The 20,192-nt window shown below is 46.4% G+C and overlaps 1 protein-coding gene across 2 annotated transcripts; it reads right to left on the bottom strand.

Moving 5' to 3' along the window:
- Positions 1-1,265: 1,265 nt before the first annotated feature.
- On the bottom strand, positions 1,266-5,413 carry LOC119353666 (pentatricopeptide repeat-containing protein At4g33990-like). Of its 2 annotated transcripts, none has more exons than XM_037620318.1 (3): positions 2,769-5,413; positions 2,088-2,437; positions 1,266-1,951 (listed from the first exon to the last, which is right to left on the bottom strand). In XM_037620318.1, the coding sequence occupies exon 1, from the start codon at positions 5,188-5,190 to the stop codon at positions 3,109-3,111; it is 2,082 nt and encodes a 693-aa protein (XP_037476215.1). In that variant the 5' UTR covers positions 5,191-5,413; the 3' UTR covers positions 1,266-1,951; positions 2,088-2,437; positions 2,769-3,108. The 2 variants fall into 2 exon arrangements, with proteins under 2 accessions (XP_037476215.1, XP_037476214.1); XM_037620317.1 differs by having other exon boundaries at positions 1,266-2,014.
- Positions 5,414-20,192: the final 14,779 nt, after the last annotated feature.

Genomic DNA, 20,192 nt, shown 5'->3' on the forward strand with positions numbered 1-20,192 from the left:
TCCTATGGATGAAAACGAGGGGATCGGAGGAGATTACCTTAAGGGAGGGGTTGGCTTCGAAATCCACGGTGTGTGGCGGATTTGCAAGATTTGAGAAGGGGGAGAGGGGAAGAGAGGAGGGCCGCAAGTCTAAGGGTTTGGGTCGGGTGGGGGTGTGTGGGGTGGGGGTGGGAGGGGAGAGAGGGTGGGGCCAGCCCAAGTGGAACACAGACTGTGCAACGCCCAAGAGCTAGGCGCTGCACATTACAGGTGTGTGGCGCCTAGATCTTAGGCGTTGCACAGGTGCGTGTGGGGCCGCAACTGGACCAGGGCTGCCACGCTGGCAGGATGTGCGACGCCTAAGGGAAGGGCGCTGCACAGTAGGGTGCGGCGCCCGGATGTCGGGCGCCACACCAAAGGGTCAGCAGAGTGAAATTTTTTTCGTGACCAGGTCAGTTTGTGATTTGATTTCTGCCTGAGATCAGATATGTGATTTCTGCCGATTTCAAACGCCGGACTGGTCTCGGGGCATGTGGATACCCTGCTGCTGCACGCCAAGCCATTGCCATTGCCCATGAATGGGGCCAGGCCAGACCAGACCCCTACTGGCTACTGCAGAAATTATGAGGATCAAGCAAACGTCCAAGCCCGTGTGTTTCTTGCAGCAGCAACCCTCCCCCTCCTCTCACTGGTGAAACAGGACAGCCAAGCAGTTCATGAACATGAATTCAAGCAGCGCCGGTGGCAGCAGCGTCAAGAGAGGGCGTGGGTCGGCACCTCATAATCAGGAGATCGTTCTCATCTGCCCTGCCCACATGGATGGGCGTGCCACTCGTTCAAGCTCACTCCCCGAAGCCCTGCACAATGCAGTAGGACGTGCCAGTTGTTTATGTTTCAGGGAGCCAATGATCATCAGAGCTTAGGCATAAACAAATGCTAACCAGTCTAGTAACCAGCCTAGTGTGGACAAATGTGCAGAGCAAGACTCCAGAACATGTGCTGGCTAGCTTCCATTGCTTCCTCCGGTATATCTGCAGCTGGCGGTTAGCTGCTAAGAACAGGTTCTAGACTTCTAGCCTAGGGTTGATCACAATTAATTTGGTTCATGTATATAGAAACCGAGAATACCAGATTCTGTGGCGGGAGATGGTTACCGTTGCAGGAAGGTAGGCGGCCCAAATCATACCGGCCATTGGAACTTTCGGAGTTGGTGTGCCGATGTGACCTGGATAGGATATGGCAATAAATCATTTCTCTCTTGGATCTTGCAGGCCAACCTGTCAGTCTTACACCATAAGGAACTAAATAAATTAACAAATGGCGATAAAAACAACAGCAGTGGAAAACACAGTGATTTAGCCTGCTTAGTCCTTGAAGACATCACTAGTTGATCCACGAAATCACTTCAAGAGATGAAAACTCACAGAAGCTCTACTTGAACAGTTGGGTCGTACAAGATACAACTCTCCAGAAACAAGTAATAAGATCAAACAGCGACGTTTTCTGCTTTGAAAAGTAAGAAACGATAGGAAGTAGTATGACAAACGGGTGTACCCAGCTCTCCCGAAGCATCGGCATGCATCACCGCCACGGACATAAAAGTCAGTATAGCAGCCTGTCCCACCAATTCCTGGAAACAGAATGGATCTAACAAAAGCTGTAATAATAGGCCAACTTGCTGTCCTCTGCATATACTTCAGACAGCAGCAACAATCAGATAGGCAGGGAATCCACTATCTGATGTAGACATGCGGTGAGCCCACTCTTTTGCCTAGGCTCAACAATTCCACTGATTGATTATCCTTGTGTATATGTATTCATACCTTGAATCAGAAGAGAAATCTGAATGCTTTACGTGATCCACTTTATTCTTTCTGCTTTTGGCGCTATTTGATGGAAACATTGTCACTGCTGTATGATAGCAACAGGTGAAGAGATTTAAACACGAGCATGCTTTGTAGTATGCTGAACCCTGCGACGAGAGAGACTACATTTAGATGCCTGGCCTATCTGTCGCCTGATCTAGTTGCCGCGCCTGTGGTGAACAAGCTTCAGAATCATGGTAAAACTGATATTTTAAACGATCATTTGTTAATTCAGATAGTTACCGGAAGGGCTTCTGATTTTTCCCTCAAAATCCAATATGCATAGCTCCATATTTTCTTCGCAAACATCAACATCTGAAGTTCTGGACGTCAAACTTGGACTGGATTGTTGCTGTTTCTTCCGAATACCATAAGAAAAAAAAACACTTTGGGTGTCACATAAAAGAACTTCAGACTAGTAGATTGGGAATTGCGATTGCCTGTGACACAAGTACAGAAGAAGTCTGACTGCGCTGGAATTCTGGAAATCACCTGAGCTCAAAAGTATCATTTTGTTTCTTGATAAATGATTTATCATGCCAACAGCTGTACATTACAGTAATAGAGTACTTGGTGAAGTCATGAAAACAATCCTGATAATTACCAAAGAAAATCTGCATTAGAACAGATTAGGTTGATAACGGAGCAATACGGATTCAGGGGTACTAAGCAATCCAGAAAAATAGGTCCCATACCAAAACAGGACTGCAAAATGAAGCTACTCAGCATGTTATATAAAGCCTGATTGCAGTCAAAGAGAATGAAATGTGAAGTTCTAGCCTTAAATAAATTAGCACAGTCTCTGTTTATTCAGTTATAACTACATAATAAATAGCAAAAAGGTGCATAAGACCGTAGGCAAAATGAAGTAATGCACTAATGACTACAAAAGAAGTACAATGCACTAACTATTATCCAGTTCACCTTTTACTCGCCTGGATCCACACACATGGAATTGTTTCCTATGAAGAAAATCTTCTAAGAGCTTGCTGAAGACAGTAGATATTTCTCTGACATACTCTCCCCCAAGCTCGACATTATCTGTGCATATCAGCAGTTATAAACTTGCCTTCTATATCCATCATACAGAACAAAGTAACCATAAGGTGTTTCCTCAAATTCTGAATATTGGCAGTATAGATGACAGCCTGACATATTTGGAGTGCCTTTTCAGGTGTATTTTCCTCATCAAACCATAAATGGTTCTCTTGGTTTAGCAAAACACGATTAATATATGCAATCCATGACTTATGGTCTTATCAACTTAAATCAAACTGTTTCCTGTTTTATTCTTCAAACTCCTCTCTTCTATTATGGTTCTGATCTTCGTCACATCAGACCACATTCCAGCATCAGCATATATATTGGACAGCAAAATATGATAGCCAGGATCACTGGGGTTCTTTTCAAATATTCTTTTTGCAACTAGCTCAGCAATATCCATTCTGTTATGCACTCTGCAAGCCGCCAAGAGGCATCCAAGAACATCTATTTCTGTCCCTTCCCTCAAACTTGAAATGAACTTCCAAGCATCGTCAAGTTTCCCAGATCTGCTGTAAAGATCAACAACACATGAGTAATGCTCCTTATCTGGGGAAATGTTGTAGTCTTGTAACATGGAATCGTAAAAGTGCAAGCCCTGCTCAGTAAGGCCTGCATGACTGCAACAAGATAGTAGAGCCACAAAAGTGACTTTGTCAGGAGCAATTCCATCTCTCTTCAATTGATCAAATAACATTATGGCTTGATCTTCATGGCCATGCTTTCCCAAAGAAGAAATCAATGTGTTATATGTGGCAGTATCTCGCTCTGTCATCAGCTGAAAAATATCTTTGCCCATTTCTAGGCAACAGCATTTGCAATACATATCTATAAGCGCGTTACTAACTGAGCAGATAGAACTCATATCATGCCTAACGACATAAGCATGTAGTTCCTTACCCTGTATGAGCCTGGAATGGTGATTGCATACTGGAAGAACTGAAATAACAGTCACATGATCAGGTTTAAATCCTACTTTCTGCATCGCCCTGAATGCACACAGTGCAGAATCTGTATCCCCATTCACACCGTACGCTGCAACCACTGAATTCCATATGACCAAATCTTTCTTTGGAATGAGCTCAAATACGGTTCCTGCCTCCCCAATGAATCCTTGTCTACTGTAGAAGTCAATAAATGCGCTCCCCAGAAACTTGCTCTGGTCAAGTCCATGTCTTAACGAGAAGCCATGAACCTCTTTTCCATGCCTGACTAACTTCAGGCCAGAAAGACTCGGAAGTATACTTGCCATGGTATTGGAATTTGGTTTTAACCCTGAAGCAACCATTTCAGTAAACAAACTGACACTCGCATGATACATCCCGTTCTGCGAATACCCCGCAATCAATGTACTCCAAGAGACGACATCCTTGAAATCGATAGAACGGAACAAATAATCAGCCATCTCCAGACAGCCACACTTGCAGTACATATCAACCAGAGCATTTGAAACACAGTTATCATCAGCAACTCCACATCTTACCGCGCATCCATGCAACGCTGTTCCAGCTCGCAACTCTTTCACCCTGCCACACGCTGGGATGACAGTGGCAATGATCACGGAATCAGCCCAGAACCCTTCGGATCTCATCCTACTGAACAAACACATCGCATCGAGCCAATCTCCTGCATGCACAGCTCCTCCGATCATCGCAGTCCACGCGGCCACATCCCTTTGCTCCATGCTCTCGAACACACTCCTCGCCTCGCCCAAACACCCACACTTGGCAAACATGTCCACGAGCGCGCACTGCACAAACACATTGGGCTTCGCGTCACCACAGGCAACTCCTGCCTCCACATGCTCTCTTATCATTCGGCCCTGCTCAACCGCTCCAAGCGCGCCACACGCCTTGATGACGGGCGGGTACGTGAAACCATCTGGCGCAGCCAAGCCATCGTCGACCATTGCCCGGTACGTCTCCAGCGCCTCGGAGAACCGTCCGGCGTCGACGAGGCCCTTGATCGCGGCGTTCCACGCGAAGGAGTTCCTCCTGGGCATTCCGTCGAGCAGACAAAGCGCGTGCTCGATCTGCCCGAGCCTAGCATACACTTGCACCAGCTGAGCGGCGAGTACCGCGCCGTGGCGGTGGCCGCCGACGAGCACAGCGGCGTGCAGCCGCCGGGCCTCGGCGAGGGCGGGGCCTGACCGCAGCCGGAGGAGCAGCGACGAGTGCGAGACGGGCGAGGCGTCCGCGTGAGAGCCGCGGCGATGCGCGGCGGAAGGGGAAGCGGGAGCCTTCGCCGGCGAGGCAGGAGAACGGAACCGCCGTCTGAGCCCGTGCCTGACGGCGGAGAAGAGCATCGAGGGGAGCCTCCGGCACGGCGGCGCCGCGCGTGGTCTCAGCCCAGAAGCAAGTCACTTCAGAAGCTTCAGTCAAGCGCGGGACCTGATTACCTGACGGACTGCCATGTCAGTTTTCGTTTCATTTTCATGTCCGCCGAAACCTTTGAAGCCAATGCCGCGGTCCTGGCACCCACCGCCGCCATTGCCGACATAGCCGCCGCCTCCGTCGTCACGGTCTTTGTAGCCGGTGCCACCATTGCCGCTGTAACCACCGAGGACCGGCAATTGGATTTGGATACGAGGAACCAGCTGGTGAAGCATTTGGCAGAGATCCTGAAGCTGAAGCCGTGGTGTTCGTGGATACTAACTGCAATGTGATCTCGAAGTAGGAGCAACTGTAAATTGTTTAATATGTGTGCACGTTATGTACTTGTATTTTTATTTTCTGTTGTTCAATCAAGACTACTTGATCATACGGTGCGATTACGAGGGACGCAGATGAACAAGCAGCTAAGGGCGTCGAGCTAGGCTGAGGAGGTGATCCGTCATTTTTTTTCCTTTAGTGACTGCCGTGGTGGTGCCGAAGGCAGGTGACGGACGTTGGTGTTAAGCTTAGCGATGTTCTGCTATCTTTTCAGTTTTGTCATGTCGGCTTTTACGTGACTTGTAATTTAATCTTTATGATATGAATGTGACACGTATTACCATGAAAAAAGGGTAGTCTCATTTATTTATCTTTTGCGGAAATAAAGGCAGTCTCAATGCCTGCAAGGTAGTATAGTGTAGCATGCTGCATACAAAAAGTAACGTGACTTTATATTATATTTATAATGAGAAAAGAAAGTAAATTTAGCTACACTCCTAGCACCGAAACCAAGAAAACTACTGTAGCTTGTGTGAAAATCATTGAATTCTGCTCTCACCGTGGGAGGTTCACATATTGTGGGGAAGGCTGTCACGACTGACATGGTGGATCCGAAGTGCCTGGAGGAGAAGGACTCGACGGTCCCAGTGGTTGGTGGACTGTGAGGCCGAGTGGATTAGTTTGGTCGGTTCGGTTGGGCCTATGCTTGACCTTGTGGGCTGCAGCCCGTCTCATTCTTGTATAACTAGGCCTTCTCTGTGTAAGCTGAGGATATCGATGAAGTGGATATTGAATCGGCCGTGAGCGAGGAGCTGATCTTCTCCTCCGGAACCCTAAATTCCTTCCCCTCCCCTGCCGATCCCCTTTCTCTTCCCCACTCCAATCCCTCAATAGATCGGGCCCGTTACATCTGGTATCAGAGGTTAGGCGACCTGGAGACAACGTACCCTCGCCCGCGCTACAGCACGAAGCAGGCGCTCAAGACGGCGGCGATGGAGGAGCAGCTCGCGGCGCTGATCCAGTCGGTCAACGAGAGCCGCGCCGCCAACGACGCCAAGTTGGAGGCGATTCAGCAATCGCTGGAGCTTTGGCGCCCTGCGGTCCAGAATCTCCAAGGCCAACTCGATGAACTCCGTACCCAAGTGGGTAGGATCGCGCTCCATCCCGTGCTCGCGAATCCGTCATCCATCCCGGAGGAGCAGCCGCGACGGCCAGCGCCCCCACCACCGGCGGCCGATCTGGGGCAACAACATGGGCCAAGTGGCCACGGTGAGGTCTTCAACTCCGGGGGCTTGGTACATGGGGTGGTCACCACCCTGGCACCGCCTCCGGTCAAGGGTGCGTGCTCTAATCCCTCTGAAACTCGCACTGCCATAGATCTAGATCAACCCATGTCGGGCAGCTTGGTGCAAGAGCAAACCCCCTGCCTTACTCGCACCATGCGCACTGGGCACTGCCGAAGATGGATTTCCCATCTTTCGACGGGGACAACCCCCAATTCTGGAAGAACAGATGTGAAAAATACTTTGATGTTTTTGGAATTGCTCCGGAGATGTGGGTTAGGTTAGCGACTCTGCACTTCACGGGCAATGCAGCTCGTTGGCTATAGTTGCATGAGTCACAACACACTGTTTTCACATGGCAAACACTTTGTAGTGCTTTGAGTACCAGGTTTGGGCGTGAGCAATATCAGGCACATATCCGGCAGTTCAATACATTGAGGCAAAAGGGTACGGTGCATGAGTATATGCAGCATTTTGAGGAATTGATGCATCACATTTTAGCTCATAATCCTGCATTCGATTCTGTTTACTTTACAACCCAGTTTCTGGAAGGGCTTAGAGCCAAGATTAGAGCAGGCATTATGTTGCATCAGCCAAAAGATTTGGAGACTGCCTTTTCTCTTGCTTCATTACAGGAGGAGCTGTTGGAGGCGTTACCACGTCGAGAATATCGACGCCAAGACGTGGCACCCCCGAGGCAACCTGTGCAGCAGCCGCTGCTAGCGTTGGTGTAAGTGCATCTAGTGCCACCCCTAGTTGGTTTTGGAGTATTGACGACAAACCTAGTTGAGGGACTAATGTGTTTGTGAGAATTGCAGGATAACACAGGTAGAAGTCCCTCATTGATTCAGTTTTCCTACCAGAGATGACCCCTAAAAATGTATGAAGACATTGAAGTCAAAGGTGGTATATGAAGATACTCATATTGAAGACTATGACAAGAGAAGACACCACATGAAGCCTATGGAGCTCGAAGACTTAGATCTTTCGTAGTTCTCTTTCTTCTGTGTTGAGTCATAGGAACCACCCTACTGTTAAGTGGGTCCAAGAGAACCAGTCAGAATGACTGAAGTGATGCTTAAACAAAACCTATGTCTTCGAGTGAAGACTTTGAGAGCGAATCTTGTCCAGAGTCGGGCAAGTCAGCTTTGCTTGAAGCCCAAGTAAAGTTGTCGTGTGAGTTTGAAATCTGACCGTTGGAACACGTGTCAGTTCCTTAGTGACCCAGAGTCATTTCGGACAAATCAGGTCGGGTTGCCAAGTGGCTATAAATAGCCCACCCCCTACAACCATAAACGGTTGGCTGCTCAGATTCAGAGTACGGCTTTTGTCGTTTGAGAGCAACCCACCTCGAAGCCTTTGAGAGAGAATTCCTTGCGAGGATAAAGCCCTAACCACCCAGAGCCAAAGAGAATTAGGCATCACTTAAGTCTTCTTGTCTGTGTGATCTGAAGACTTATTACACTTGAGGACTGTGCATCCTCCAGCCGGTTAGGCGTCGCGTTCTAAGCATCCAAGAGACATTGTGGATTGCCGGTGAACGAAGTCTGTGAAGGTTTGGGAGTCTACCTTGAAGACTTACCAGAGTGATTGGGCGAGGTCTGTGTGACATTAGCTCAAGGGGAATACGGTAAGGACTGGGTGTCCTGAGCTGCGTGTTCAGGACTGGGTGTCCGAGACTGTGTGTCCTAAGGTTTAAATACCTAGCCGCCCTAACCAGACATACAGTTGTCACAGCAACTGGAACTGGTCCAACAAATCATTGTCTTCAACGAGTCACTGGTTTCATCTTCCCTTCCCTTTACTTACTGTTACTCCTTGTGAAGTCATTGTATGTTCGCACTATCTTTTGTCTTCACTGAGTGACTGCGTGTTCTGTGTCGCTTCACAATATCTTCCTACCTGATCCTTACTACATTGCTGCTATTAGTCATTGTGCTTTCACTCTATTGAATACTTGACTATGGCTTGCCTAGTGTAGTCTACCTTCCGCTGCAGGGTAATAGGTTTATTTCTATCGTTTGTCTTCATAACTTCCATGTTTTGAAGACTTTCATAAAAATCGCCTATTCACCCCTCCTTTAGTCGATATAACACACTTTCAATTGGTATCAGAGCAAGGTGCTTCCTTGTTCTGTGTGATTCGGTTTAACCACCTGGAGTTTTAGCTATGTCGACTGCAGGGATAATTAAAGTCTCCGCTGCGTGCCCCGTCTTCGATGGAGCTGAATATCCCTACTGGAAGAATAAGATGCGCATGCATCTTGAAGCCATTGACGTCGACCTATGGTATGTCGTCAAGAACGGCATTCCCAAGGCTGGAGAAGGTGTCACTGCTGCTGATGTCAAGAAGTTCGTTCAACTAGACTCCACTGCCAAGAATATCATCTGTGGTCATCTGACCAAAGGACAGTATGGTCGTGTGAGTGCTTTGGAAACATCTAAGCTGGTCTGGGACTGGCTCTCCAAGGTCAATGAAGGCGTCTCAACCCAGAGAGATCAGAGAATCAGTGTCCTTCGCAACCTCTTCAACCGCTTCAAGTGAAATGACAATGAGAATGTCCAGCTCACATTTGACTGACTCACTGACATCACAAATGAGCTTCAAGCCCTCGGCGCTACTGAAATCACCAAACATGAAGTCGTCAACACACTACTGAGATCACTAGATAGTTCGTTTGACACCCTAGCCCTGATGATTCAAGAACGTCCTGATTTCAAGACACTCGATCCGTCTGACATACTTGAGAGGCTCAACACACATGAGTTTCAGCTTTCTGAGAAAAGAGATATCTACGGTCCAAACTATGGGCAAACTCGTGCCTTGAGGCAAAAGCTGTCTCCTCATCTGAAGAAGAATCTGACAGCAGTTCGGATGATCCTGAAGACATTGGAAGGGAACTTGCTATGCTTGTGAAGAAGTTCCAAAAATTCACCAAGAAGAAAGGTTTCAGAAAGTCTTCCCGATCAAGCTCAAGGAATGATGAAGCTTCTGCTCACGACTACAAGAAGAAAACATGTCACAAGTGCAAGAAACCTGGCCACTTCATCTCTGAGTGTCCACACTGGGACAATGAGAACAAAAAGAAAAAGAAGAGCAAGGAATATGACTCTGACGACAAGAAGAAGAAGAAATACTCAAAGTCTTCTTCCAAGTCTTCCTCAAAGTCTTCATCACACAAGAAGAGCTCATCTGGCAAGGCACGTGCGTTTGTTGGCAAGGAAATGGATTCAGAGGAGGAGTCCGCTTCTGAGGAGGTGGAGGTGGAGTCTGAGGAGGAGTCCGATTCAGGCGTCGCAAGTCTGGCTACAGCATACGTTGCCAAGTCCATATTCAACACTGAAGACAATGACTTCATCACCGACACCGATGCAAATGACAAGGACTACTCCGCTTCTACCTACTGCTTCATGGCACGCGGTGCCAAGGTAAACACACGCACTACTCACTATCAAACATCTAGTGACGGTGACTCTGATTGTGGTTCAAAACCCAGCTACAAAACACTTGCTAAAATTGCAACTGAACAACAGAAAGCTATGGAACATATTCAAAAATTGTTAGACAGAAGCGATGATCTGTTGGGTGCTGAAATGACTCAATCTGAATCCTTAATTGAAGACATAAAAAATCTTCATGTTAAGTATGAGGAACTTGAAAGTCGTCATGAAACTCTCTCAACAACTCATGAAAAGCTTTCCTATGATTATCTTCAAAGGAAGCAAGATCTTGAGAATTTGAGAGCGGCTCATGAAGATCTTCAAAAGGAAAATGAGTCACTTCGCGCCGAACAGATCAGCTCCGCTCAGGAAGGATTTGAACCACCATGTCTTAAATGCATTGAGCGTGATAATGCTACTACTGTTGCTGAATGTTCTACTGCTGCTACTGTTGCAATATCTTCAACTGCTGAGGATTCCACTGCTATTGCTGATGAGAATGCTAGGTTGAAGACATTGCTTGAAATAGGGATATACAAAAGTCTTAAAGGGCATCCGACACTATGTGATGTCCTCAAAAAGAAGATTTTGAACCAAAACCCGAGGAAAGAGGGTGTTGGGTTCGTAAGGAAAATGAATGCTGATGGCTCTTACTGGAAACCTGAGCAGTACCCCAAAACCACATGGGTTGCTGCAAAGGAATTTTCAGCAGATCCATCCACTCTATCTGGGTTCACTTGTGTTAACCCCATTGTCATTGATGAATCTTTTGATGCAAACTATAAACTGTTTAAGAATCAGAATGGTGAAGTGTTTGCCAGGTACATTAGTACTAACTGCAGGAATGGACCGCCTATGAAGAAGTTCTGGGTTCCAAAAAGGTGTCTGGAGAATCTTTCTGTGAATGTCATCATGACACCTCACGTGAAGAAGACAAACCTCAGACCAAAGGCTTCATACGGTCCAAAGGCTTCACACAGACAGAGTACTCACCTGAGTCGCACTAACGCAAATGTTTTGCAGGAAAACCATACTCAGGCATATGAATATGAGAGCGGTTCATCAAACCGCCATGTTCATAAGACCAAGAACTATTCTGCTTATTCTTATGAGTACTATTGTCCGCCTGCATACTGTTTGCTAGGGCTCCAAAGCCAAAGTTCTCAGATGCTGCACTTAGACTTATTGCTTCTAAGCCACCCTTGAAGATGTGGGTGGCTAAGAAAGCTTAGCTCTCTTTTGCAGGGAAAGGTCTCCAGCAGAAAACCAAAATCGTCTGACGCTATTGCTGGGGACCTTAAACATCTTGTAGGGCGCAAGATCAAATGCCCGAATGGTCTTACTATGTACTTCGTTCCTGAATCGCTTGCTACTCTCCCTATTAGTCCTAATCTGGATCTAAGCTTTCATAACCCACTGGTTCGTCAAATGTTTTTGCTTCACAATGCTCTTCATGAAGCCTATCCCCGTAACTGCACTGTATGGTACGACACCAGCGTCTTCAGAATGGATTATTGATAGTGTGTGTACAAATCACATGACTGGCAAAAGAAGCCTTCTTATGGACTCAACCTTACGTCCATCCGACAAGAGCCACATCACATTTGCTGACACTGGTAAAAGTAAGGTATTGGGTCTAGGTAGAGTTGCAATCTCAAGGGATCAACACATGGATAAAGTCATGCTTATTGAATCCCTTGGCTTCAACTTAATGTCTGTCTCAATGCTTTGCGATTTAAACATGATCATAAGATTTGGAAAATATCGTTGCCTTGTTCTAATGGAATCTGACAAGTCTCTAGTATTTGAAGGGTACCGAAAAGATGATTTGTACGTGGTAGATTTCTCAGCAGGACCACAGCTTGCCGTATGTCTTCTAGAAAAAGCTTCAGAATGCTGGCTCTGGCATCGGAGGCTTGGGCATGCTGGCATGAGGAACCTCCACACCCTGGCAAAGAAGAAGCATGTCATAGGCATCAAGGGCGTCAAGTTTAAGAAAGATCACTTATGCGGTGCCTGTGAGGCAGGAAAGATGACGAGGGCCAAACATCCCTCGAAGACAATCATGACCACTACTCGACCCTTCGAACTACTTCACATGGATCTTTTCGGTCCCACTCATTACTCAACTCTTACTACTACTGCTTGTCTCTATGGCTTTGTCATTGTTGATGATTATTCTAGATATACTTGGGTGCACATAATCCTTTACAAGACTGAAGTGCAGGATGTCTTCAGACGCTTCGCCAATCGAGCAATGAACAACTATGGCGCCAAGATAAAGCATATCAGAAGTGACAATCGCACTGAATTTAAGAACACTGGCCTTGATACATATCTTGATACCTTGGGCATCACACATGAATTCTCAGCCCCGTACATGCCACAGCAGAATGGGGTCGTCGAACGCAAGAACAGAACACTCATTGAGATGGCCAGAACTGTTGGGGAACGTAGTAATTTCAAAAAAATTCTTACGCACACGCAAGATCATGGTGATGCATAGCAACGAGAGGGGAGAGTGTTGTCTACGTACCCTCGTAGACCGAAGCAGAAGCGTTGACGCAATGTAGAGGAAGTAGTCGTACGTCTTTCCGGTCCAACCGATCCAAGCACCGTTACTCCGGCACCTCCGAGTTCTTGGCACACGTTCAGCTCGATGACGCACCCCGTGCTCCGATCCAGCAAAGCTTCGGGGAGGAGTTCCGTCAGCACGACGGCGTGGTGGCAATCTTGATGTTCAACCGTCGCAGGGCTTTGCCTAAGCACCGCTACAAAATGACCGAGGTGGAATATGGTGGAGGGGGGCACCGCACACGGCTAAAGAACGATCACGAAGATCAACTTGTGTGTCATGGGGTGTCCCCCTGCCCTCGAATATAAAGGAGCAAGGGGGAGGGGGCGGCCGGCCTAGGAGGGGGTGCGCCAAGGGGAGTCCTACTCCCACCGGGAGTAGGACTCCATCCTTCCTTGTTGGAGTAGGAGAAGGGGAAAGAGGGGGAGAGAAAGAAGGAAAAGGGGGCTGCGCCCCTTGTCCAATTCGGACCAGAGGGGGGGCGCAGGCCTCTTTCCTTTTGTCCTCTCTCCTCTATTCCCGTATGGCCCAATAAGGCCCATATACTCCCCGGCGAATTCCCGTAACTCTCCGGTACTCCGAAAAATACCCGAATCACTCGGAACCTTTCCGATGTCCGAATATAGTCGTCCAATATATCGATCTTTACGTCTCGACCATTTTGAGACTCCTCGTCATGTCCCCGATCCCATCTGGGACTCTGAACTCCTTTGGTACATCAAAACTCATAAACTCATAATATAACTGTCATCGAAACCTTAAGCGTGCGGACCCTATGGTTTGAGAACTATGTAGACATGACCGAGACACATTTCCGGTCAATAACCAATAGCGGAACCTGGATGCTCATATTGGATCCTACATATTCTACGAAGATCTTTATCGGTCAGACCGCATAACAACATACGTTGTTCCCTTTTGTCGTCGGTATGTTACTTGCCCGAGATTCGATCGTTGGTATCTCAATACCTAGTTCAATCTCGTTACCGGCAAGTCTCTTTACTCGTTCCGTAATACATCATCTCACAACTAACTCATTAGTTGCAATGCTTGCAAGGCTTATGTGATGTGCATTACCGAGAGGGCCCAGAGATACCTCTTCGACAATCGGAGTGACAAATCTTAATCTCGAAATACGTCAACCCAACATGTACCTTTGGAGACACCTGTAGAGCACCTTTATAATCACCCAGTTACGTTGTGACGTTTGGTAGCACACAAAGTGTTCCTGCGGCAAACGGGAGTTGCATAATCTCATAGTCATAGGAACATGTATAAGTCATGAAGAAAGCAATAGCAACATACTAAACGATCGGGTGATAAGCTAACGGAATGGGTCATGTCAATCAGATCATTCATCTAATGATGTGATCCCGTTAATCAAATAACAACTCTTTGTTCATGGTTAGAAAACATAACCATCTTTGATTAACGAGCTAGTCAAGTAGATGCATACTAGTGACACTCTGCTTGTCTATGTATTCACACATGTATTATGTTTCTGGTTAATACAATTCTAGCATGAATAATAAATATTTATCATGATATAAGGAAATAAATAATAACTTTATTATTGCCTCTAGGGCATATTTCCTTCAAGAACAATGCTAGATGAATACAAGACTCCAAGAAAATTCTGGCCTGAAGCCATTGATACTGCATGCCATACAATCAATCGTGTTTATCTTCACAAGCTTCTGAACAAGACATCTTATGAGCTCCTTACTGGTAAGAAGCCAAATGTCAGTTACTTCAGAGTATTTGGCGCCAGGTGCTGGATCAAGGACCCACATCACACCTCAAAGTTTGCACCAAAAGCACATGAGGGTTTTATGCTTGGATATGGAAAGGATTCGCACTCCTACAGAGTCTTCAATCTCTTTCATTACAAAGTGGTTGAAACAGTGGATGTGCGGTTCGATGAGACCAACGATTCACAAAGAGAGCAACTGCCAAATGTGCTAGATGAAGTTCCATCCAATGAATCAATCAAGCTAATGGGAACTGGAGAAATTATACCTTCTAAAGCTCATCCTGAAGAAGAACTTATCATCTCAGCACCTGATCAACATGAAGACAATGCTCAGCCTGAAGACATTCCTTCTAACAACGACAATGATCAGCAAGAGCAAAATCTTCGCCCTGTACATCCTCGCGTTGCCAATGAAGTGCAGATTGAAAGAATAATTGATAGCATCAATGCACCCGGTCCACTCACTCGTTCAAGGGCAACTCAGCTAGCAAATTTCTGTGGGCACTTCGCATTCGTCTCAATAACAGAACCCAAGAAAGTTGAAGAAGCCTTCATGGAACCTGAATGGATTCAAGCTATGCAAGACGAGCTTCAACAGTTTGAGCTGAATAATGTATGGGAACTGGTCAAGCGTCCCGATCCTCGAAAGCACAACATAATAGGCACCGAATGGATATACCGCAACAAGCAAGATGAGCATGGTCAAGTTGTCAGAAACAAAGCTCGTCTCTTTGCTCAAGGATATACTCAAGTGGAAGGCATTGACTTCGATGAAACATTTGCTCCTGTGGCTAGACTTGAAGCCATACGCATACTGCTGGCCTATGCAAATCATCACAACATACTTCTTTATCAAATGGATGTGAAGAGCGCCTTCCTCAATGGCAAGATTGAATAAGAAGTGTATGTTGCACAACCTCCTGGCTTTGAAGATCCAAAACATCCTGACATGGTATACAAGCTCAACAAGGCACTGTATGGCCTCAAACAAGCCCCTCGGGCCTGGTATGACACACTCAAATACTTCCTGAAGAGCAAAGGCTTCATACCTGGTTCTCTCGACCCCACTCTCTTCACGAAGACATATGATGGTGAACTGTTCGTGTGCCAAATATATGTGGATGACATTATCTTCGGCTGCACCAATCAGAAGTACAATGAAGAGTTTGGATATATGATGCAAGAGCAATATCAAATGTCTATGATGGGAGAGCTGAAGTTCTTTCTCGGTCTTCAAATACGACGGCAACGCAACGGCATCTTCATATCTCAAGAGAAGTATCTCAAAGATTGCCTGAAGAAGTTCGGTATGCAAGACTGCAAAGGCTTCACGACGCCAATGCCAGCCAAGCATCATCTGGGTCCTCACGACAATGGTAAAGAGTTCGATCAAAAGGTATACCACTCCATGATTGGTTCTTTACTTTATCTATGTGCATCTAGGCCAGATATTATGCTTAGTGTTTGCATGTGTGCTCGATTCCAAGCGGCACCAAAGGAGTCGCATCACTTAGCTGTGAAGCGAATTCTTCGATATTTGGCTCACACCCCAACTCTAGGATTATGGTATCCAAAGGGCTTAGTGAAGGAAATATGCCCTAGAGGCAATAATAAAGTTATTAGTTATTTCCTTATATCATGATAAATGTTTATTATTTATGCTAGAATTGTATTAAAACATAATACATGTGTGAATGCATAGACAAATAGAGTGTCACTAGTATGCCTCTACTTGACTAGCTCGTTAATCAAAGATGGTTATGTTTCCTAACCATGGACAAAGAGTTTTTATTTGATTAACGGGATCACATCATTAGGTGAATGATCTGATTGACATGACCCATTCCATTAGCTTAGCATCCGATCGTTTAGTATATTGCTATTGCTTTCTTCATGACTTATACATGTTCCTATGACTATGAGATTATGCAAATCCCGTTTACCGGAGGAACACTTTGTGTGCTATCAAACGTCACAACGTAACTGGGTGATTATAAAGGAGCTCTACAGGTGTCTCCAAAGGTACATGTTGGGTTGGCATATTTCGAGATTAGGATTTGTCACTCCGATTGTCGGAGAGGTATCTCTAGGCCCTCTCGGTAATGCACATCACATAAGCCTTGCAAGCATTGCAACTAATGAGTTAGTTGTGAGATGATGTATTACGGAACGAGTAAAGAGACTTGCCGGTAACGAGATTGAACTAGGTATTGAGATACCGACGATCGAATCTCGGGCAAGTAACATACCGATGACAAAGGGAACAACGTATGTTGTTATGCGGTCTGACCGATAAAGATCTTCGTAGAATATTTAGGAGCCAATATGGGCATCCAGGTCCCGCTATTGGTTATTGACCGGAGACGTGTCTCGGTCATGTCTACATTGTTCTCGAACCGTAGGGTCCGCACGCTTAACGTTACGATGACAGTTTCATTATGAGTTTATGCATTTTGATGTACCGAAGTTTGTTCGGAGTCCCGGATGTGATCATGGACATGACGAGGAGTCTCGAAATGGTCGAGACATAAAGATCGATATATTGGAAGCCTATATTTGGATATCGGAATCGTTCCGGGTGAAATCGGGATTTTACCGGAGTACCGGGAGGTTACCGGAACCCCCCGGGGGGGTTATTGGGCCTACATGGGCCTTAAGGGAGAAGAGGAAAGGAGGCAAGAGGTGGCCGCGCGCCCCTCCCCTTCCTAGTCCGAATAGGACAAGGGAAGGGGGGCGGCGCCCCCTCTTTCCTTTCCCTCTTCCTCCTCTTTCCCCCCTTCTCCTTCTCCAACTAGGAAAGAAGGGAGACCTACTCCCGGTGGGAGTAGGACTCCCCCTTGGCGCGCCCCTCCTTGGCCGGCTGCCCCTCCCCTTGGCTCCTTTATATGCGGGGGCAAGGGGGCACCCTAGGACACACAAGTTGATCTTCGTGATCGTTCCTTAGCCGTGTGCGGTGCCCCCTCCACGACATTACACCTCAGTCATATTGTAGCGGTGCTTAGGCGAAGCCCTGCGATGGTTGAACATCAAGATCGCCACCATGCCGTCGTGCTGACGGAACTCATCCCCGAAGCTTTGTTGGATCGGAGCCCGGGGATTGTCATCGAGCTGAACGTGTGCCAAGAACTCGGAGGTGCCGGAGTAACGGTGCTTGGATCGGTCGGATCAGGAAGACGTACGACTACTTCCTCTACGTTGTGTCAACGCTTCCGTTTCGGTCTGCGAGGGTACGTAGACAACACTCTCCCCTCTTGTTTCTATGCATCACCATGATCTTGCGTGTGCGTAGGAATTTTTTTGAAATTACTACGTTGCCCAACAGTGGCATCCGAGCCTAGGTTTTATATGTTGATGTTATATGCACGAGTAGAACACAAGTGAGTTGTGGGCGATATAAGTCATACTGCTTACCACATGTCATACTTTGGTTCGGCGGTATTGTTGGATGAAGCGGCCCGGACCGACATTACGCGTACGCTTACGCGAGACCGGTTCTCCCGACGTGCTTTGCACAAAGGTGGCTAGCGGGTGACAGTTTCTCCAACTTTAGTCAAACCGAGTGTGGCTACGCCCGGTCCTTGCGAAGGTTAAAACAGCACCAACTTGACAAACTATCGTTGTGGTTTTGATGCGTAGGTAAGATTGGTTCTTGCTTAAGCCCGTAGCAGCCACGTAAAACTTGCAACAACAAAGTAGAGGACGTCTAACTTGTTTTTGCAGGGCATGTTGTGATGTGATATGGTCAAGACATGATGCTAAAATTTATTGTATGAGATGATCATGTTTTGTAACCGAGTTATCGGCAACTGGCAGGAGCCATATGGTTGTCGTTTTATTGTATGCAATGCAATCGCGCTGTAATGCTTTACTTTATCACTAAGCGGTAGTGATAGTCGTGGAAGCATAAGATTGGCGAGACGACAACGATGCTACGATGAAGATCAAGGTGTAGCGCCGGTGACGATGGTGATCACGACGGTGCTTCGAATATGGAGATCACAAGCACAAGATGATGATGGCCATATCATATCACTTATTTTGATTGCATGTTATGTTTATCCTTTATGCATCTTATCTTGCTTTGATTGACGGTAGCATTATAAGATGATCTCTCACTAATTATCAAGAAGTGTTCTCCCTGAGTATGCACCGTTGCGAAAGTTCTTCGTGCTGAGACATCACGTGATGATCGGGTGTGATAGGCTCTACGTTCAAATACAACGGGTGCAAAACAGTTGCACACGCGGAATACTCAGGTTATACTTGACGAGCCAAGCATATACAGATATGGCCTCGGAACACGGAGACCGAAAGGTCGAGCGTGAATCATATAGTAGGTATGATCAACATAGTGATGTTCACCAATGAAACTACTCCATCTCACGTGATGATCGGACATGGTTTAGTTGATTTGGATCACATAATCATTTAGAGGATTAGAGGGATGTCATCTAAGTGGGAGTTCTTTAAGTAATATGATTAATTGAACCTAAATTTATCATGAACTTAGTACCTGATAGTATCTTGCTTATTTATGTTTGATTGTAGATAGATGGCCCGTGTTGTTGTTCCGTTGAATTTTAATGCGTTCCTTGAGAAAGCTAAGTTGAAAGATGATGGTAGCAATTACACGGACTGGGTCCGTAACTTGAGGATTATCCTCATTGCTGCACAGAAGAATTACGTCCTGGAAGCACCGCTGGGTGCCAGGCCTGCTGCTGGAGCAACACCAGATGTTATGAACGTCTGGCAGAGCAAAGCTGATGACTACTCGATAGTTCAGTGTGCCATGCTTTACAGCTTAGAATCGGGACTTCAACGACGTTTTGAACATCATGGAGCATATGAGATGTTCCAGGAGTTGAAGTTAATATTTCAAGCAAATGCCCGGATTGAGAGATATGAAGTCTCCAATAAATTCTATAGCTGCAAGATGGAGGAGAACAGTTCTGTCAGTGAGCATATACTCAAAATGTCTGGGTATAATAATCACTTGATTCAATTGGGAGTTAATCTTCCAGATGATTGCGTCATTTACAGAATTCTCCAATCACTGCCACCAAGCTACAAGAGCTTCGTGATGAACTATAATATGCAAGGGATGAATAAGACTATTCCCGAGCTCTTCGCAATGCTGAAAGCTGCGGAGGTAGAAATCAAGAAGGAGCATCAAGTGTTGATGGTCAACAAGACCACTAGCTTCAAGAAAAAGGGCAAAGGGAAGAAGAAGGGGAACTTCAAAAAGAACAACAAGCAAGTTGCTGCTCAAGAGAAGAAACCCAAACCTGGACCTAAGCCTGAAACTGAGTGCTTCTACTGCAAGCAGACTGGTCACTGGAAGCGGAACTGCCTCAAGTATTTGGCGGATAAGAAGGATGGCAAGGTGAACAAAGGTATATGTGATATACATGTTATTGATGTGTACCTTACCAATGCTCGCAGTAGCACCTGGGTATTTGATACTGGTTCTGTTGCTAATATTTGCAACTCGAAACAGGGACTACAGATTAAGCGAAGATTGGCTAAGGACGAGGTGACGATGCGCGTGGGAAATGGTTCCAAAGTCGATGTGATCGCAGTCGGCATGCTACCTCTACATCTACC

This window comes from Triticum dicoccoides, chromosome 2A (assembly GCF_002162155.2).
Source record: "Triticum dicoccoides isolate Atlit2015 ecotype Zavitan chromosome 2A, WEW_v2.0, whole genome shotgun sequence".
Lineage (NCBI taxonomy): Eukaryota > Viridiplantae > Streptophyta > Magnoliopsida > Poales > Poaceae > Triticum > Triticum dicoccoides.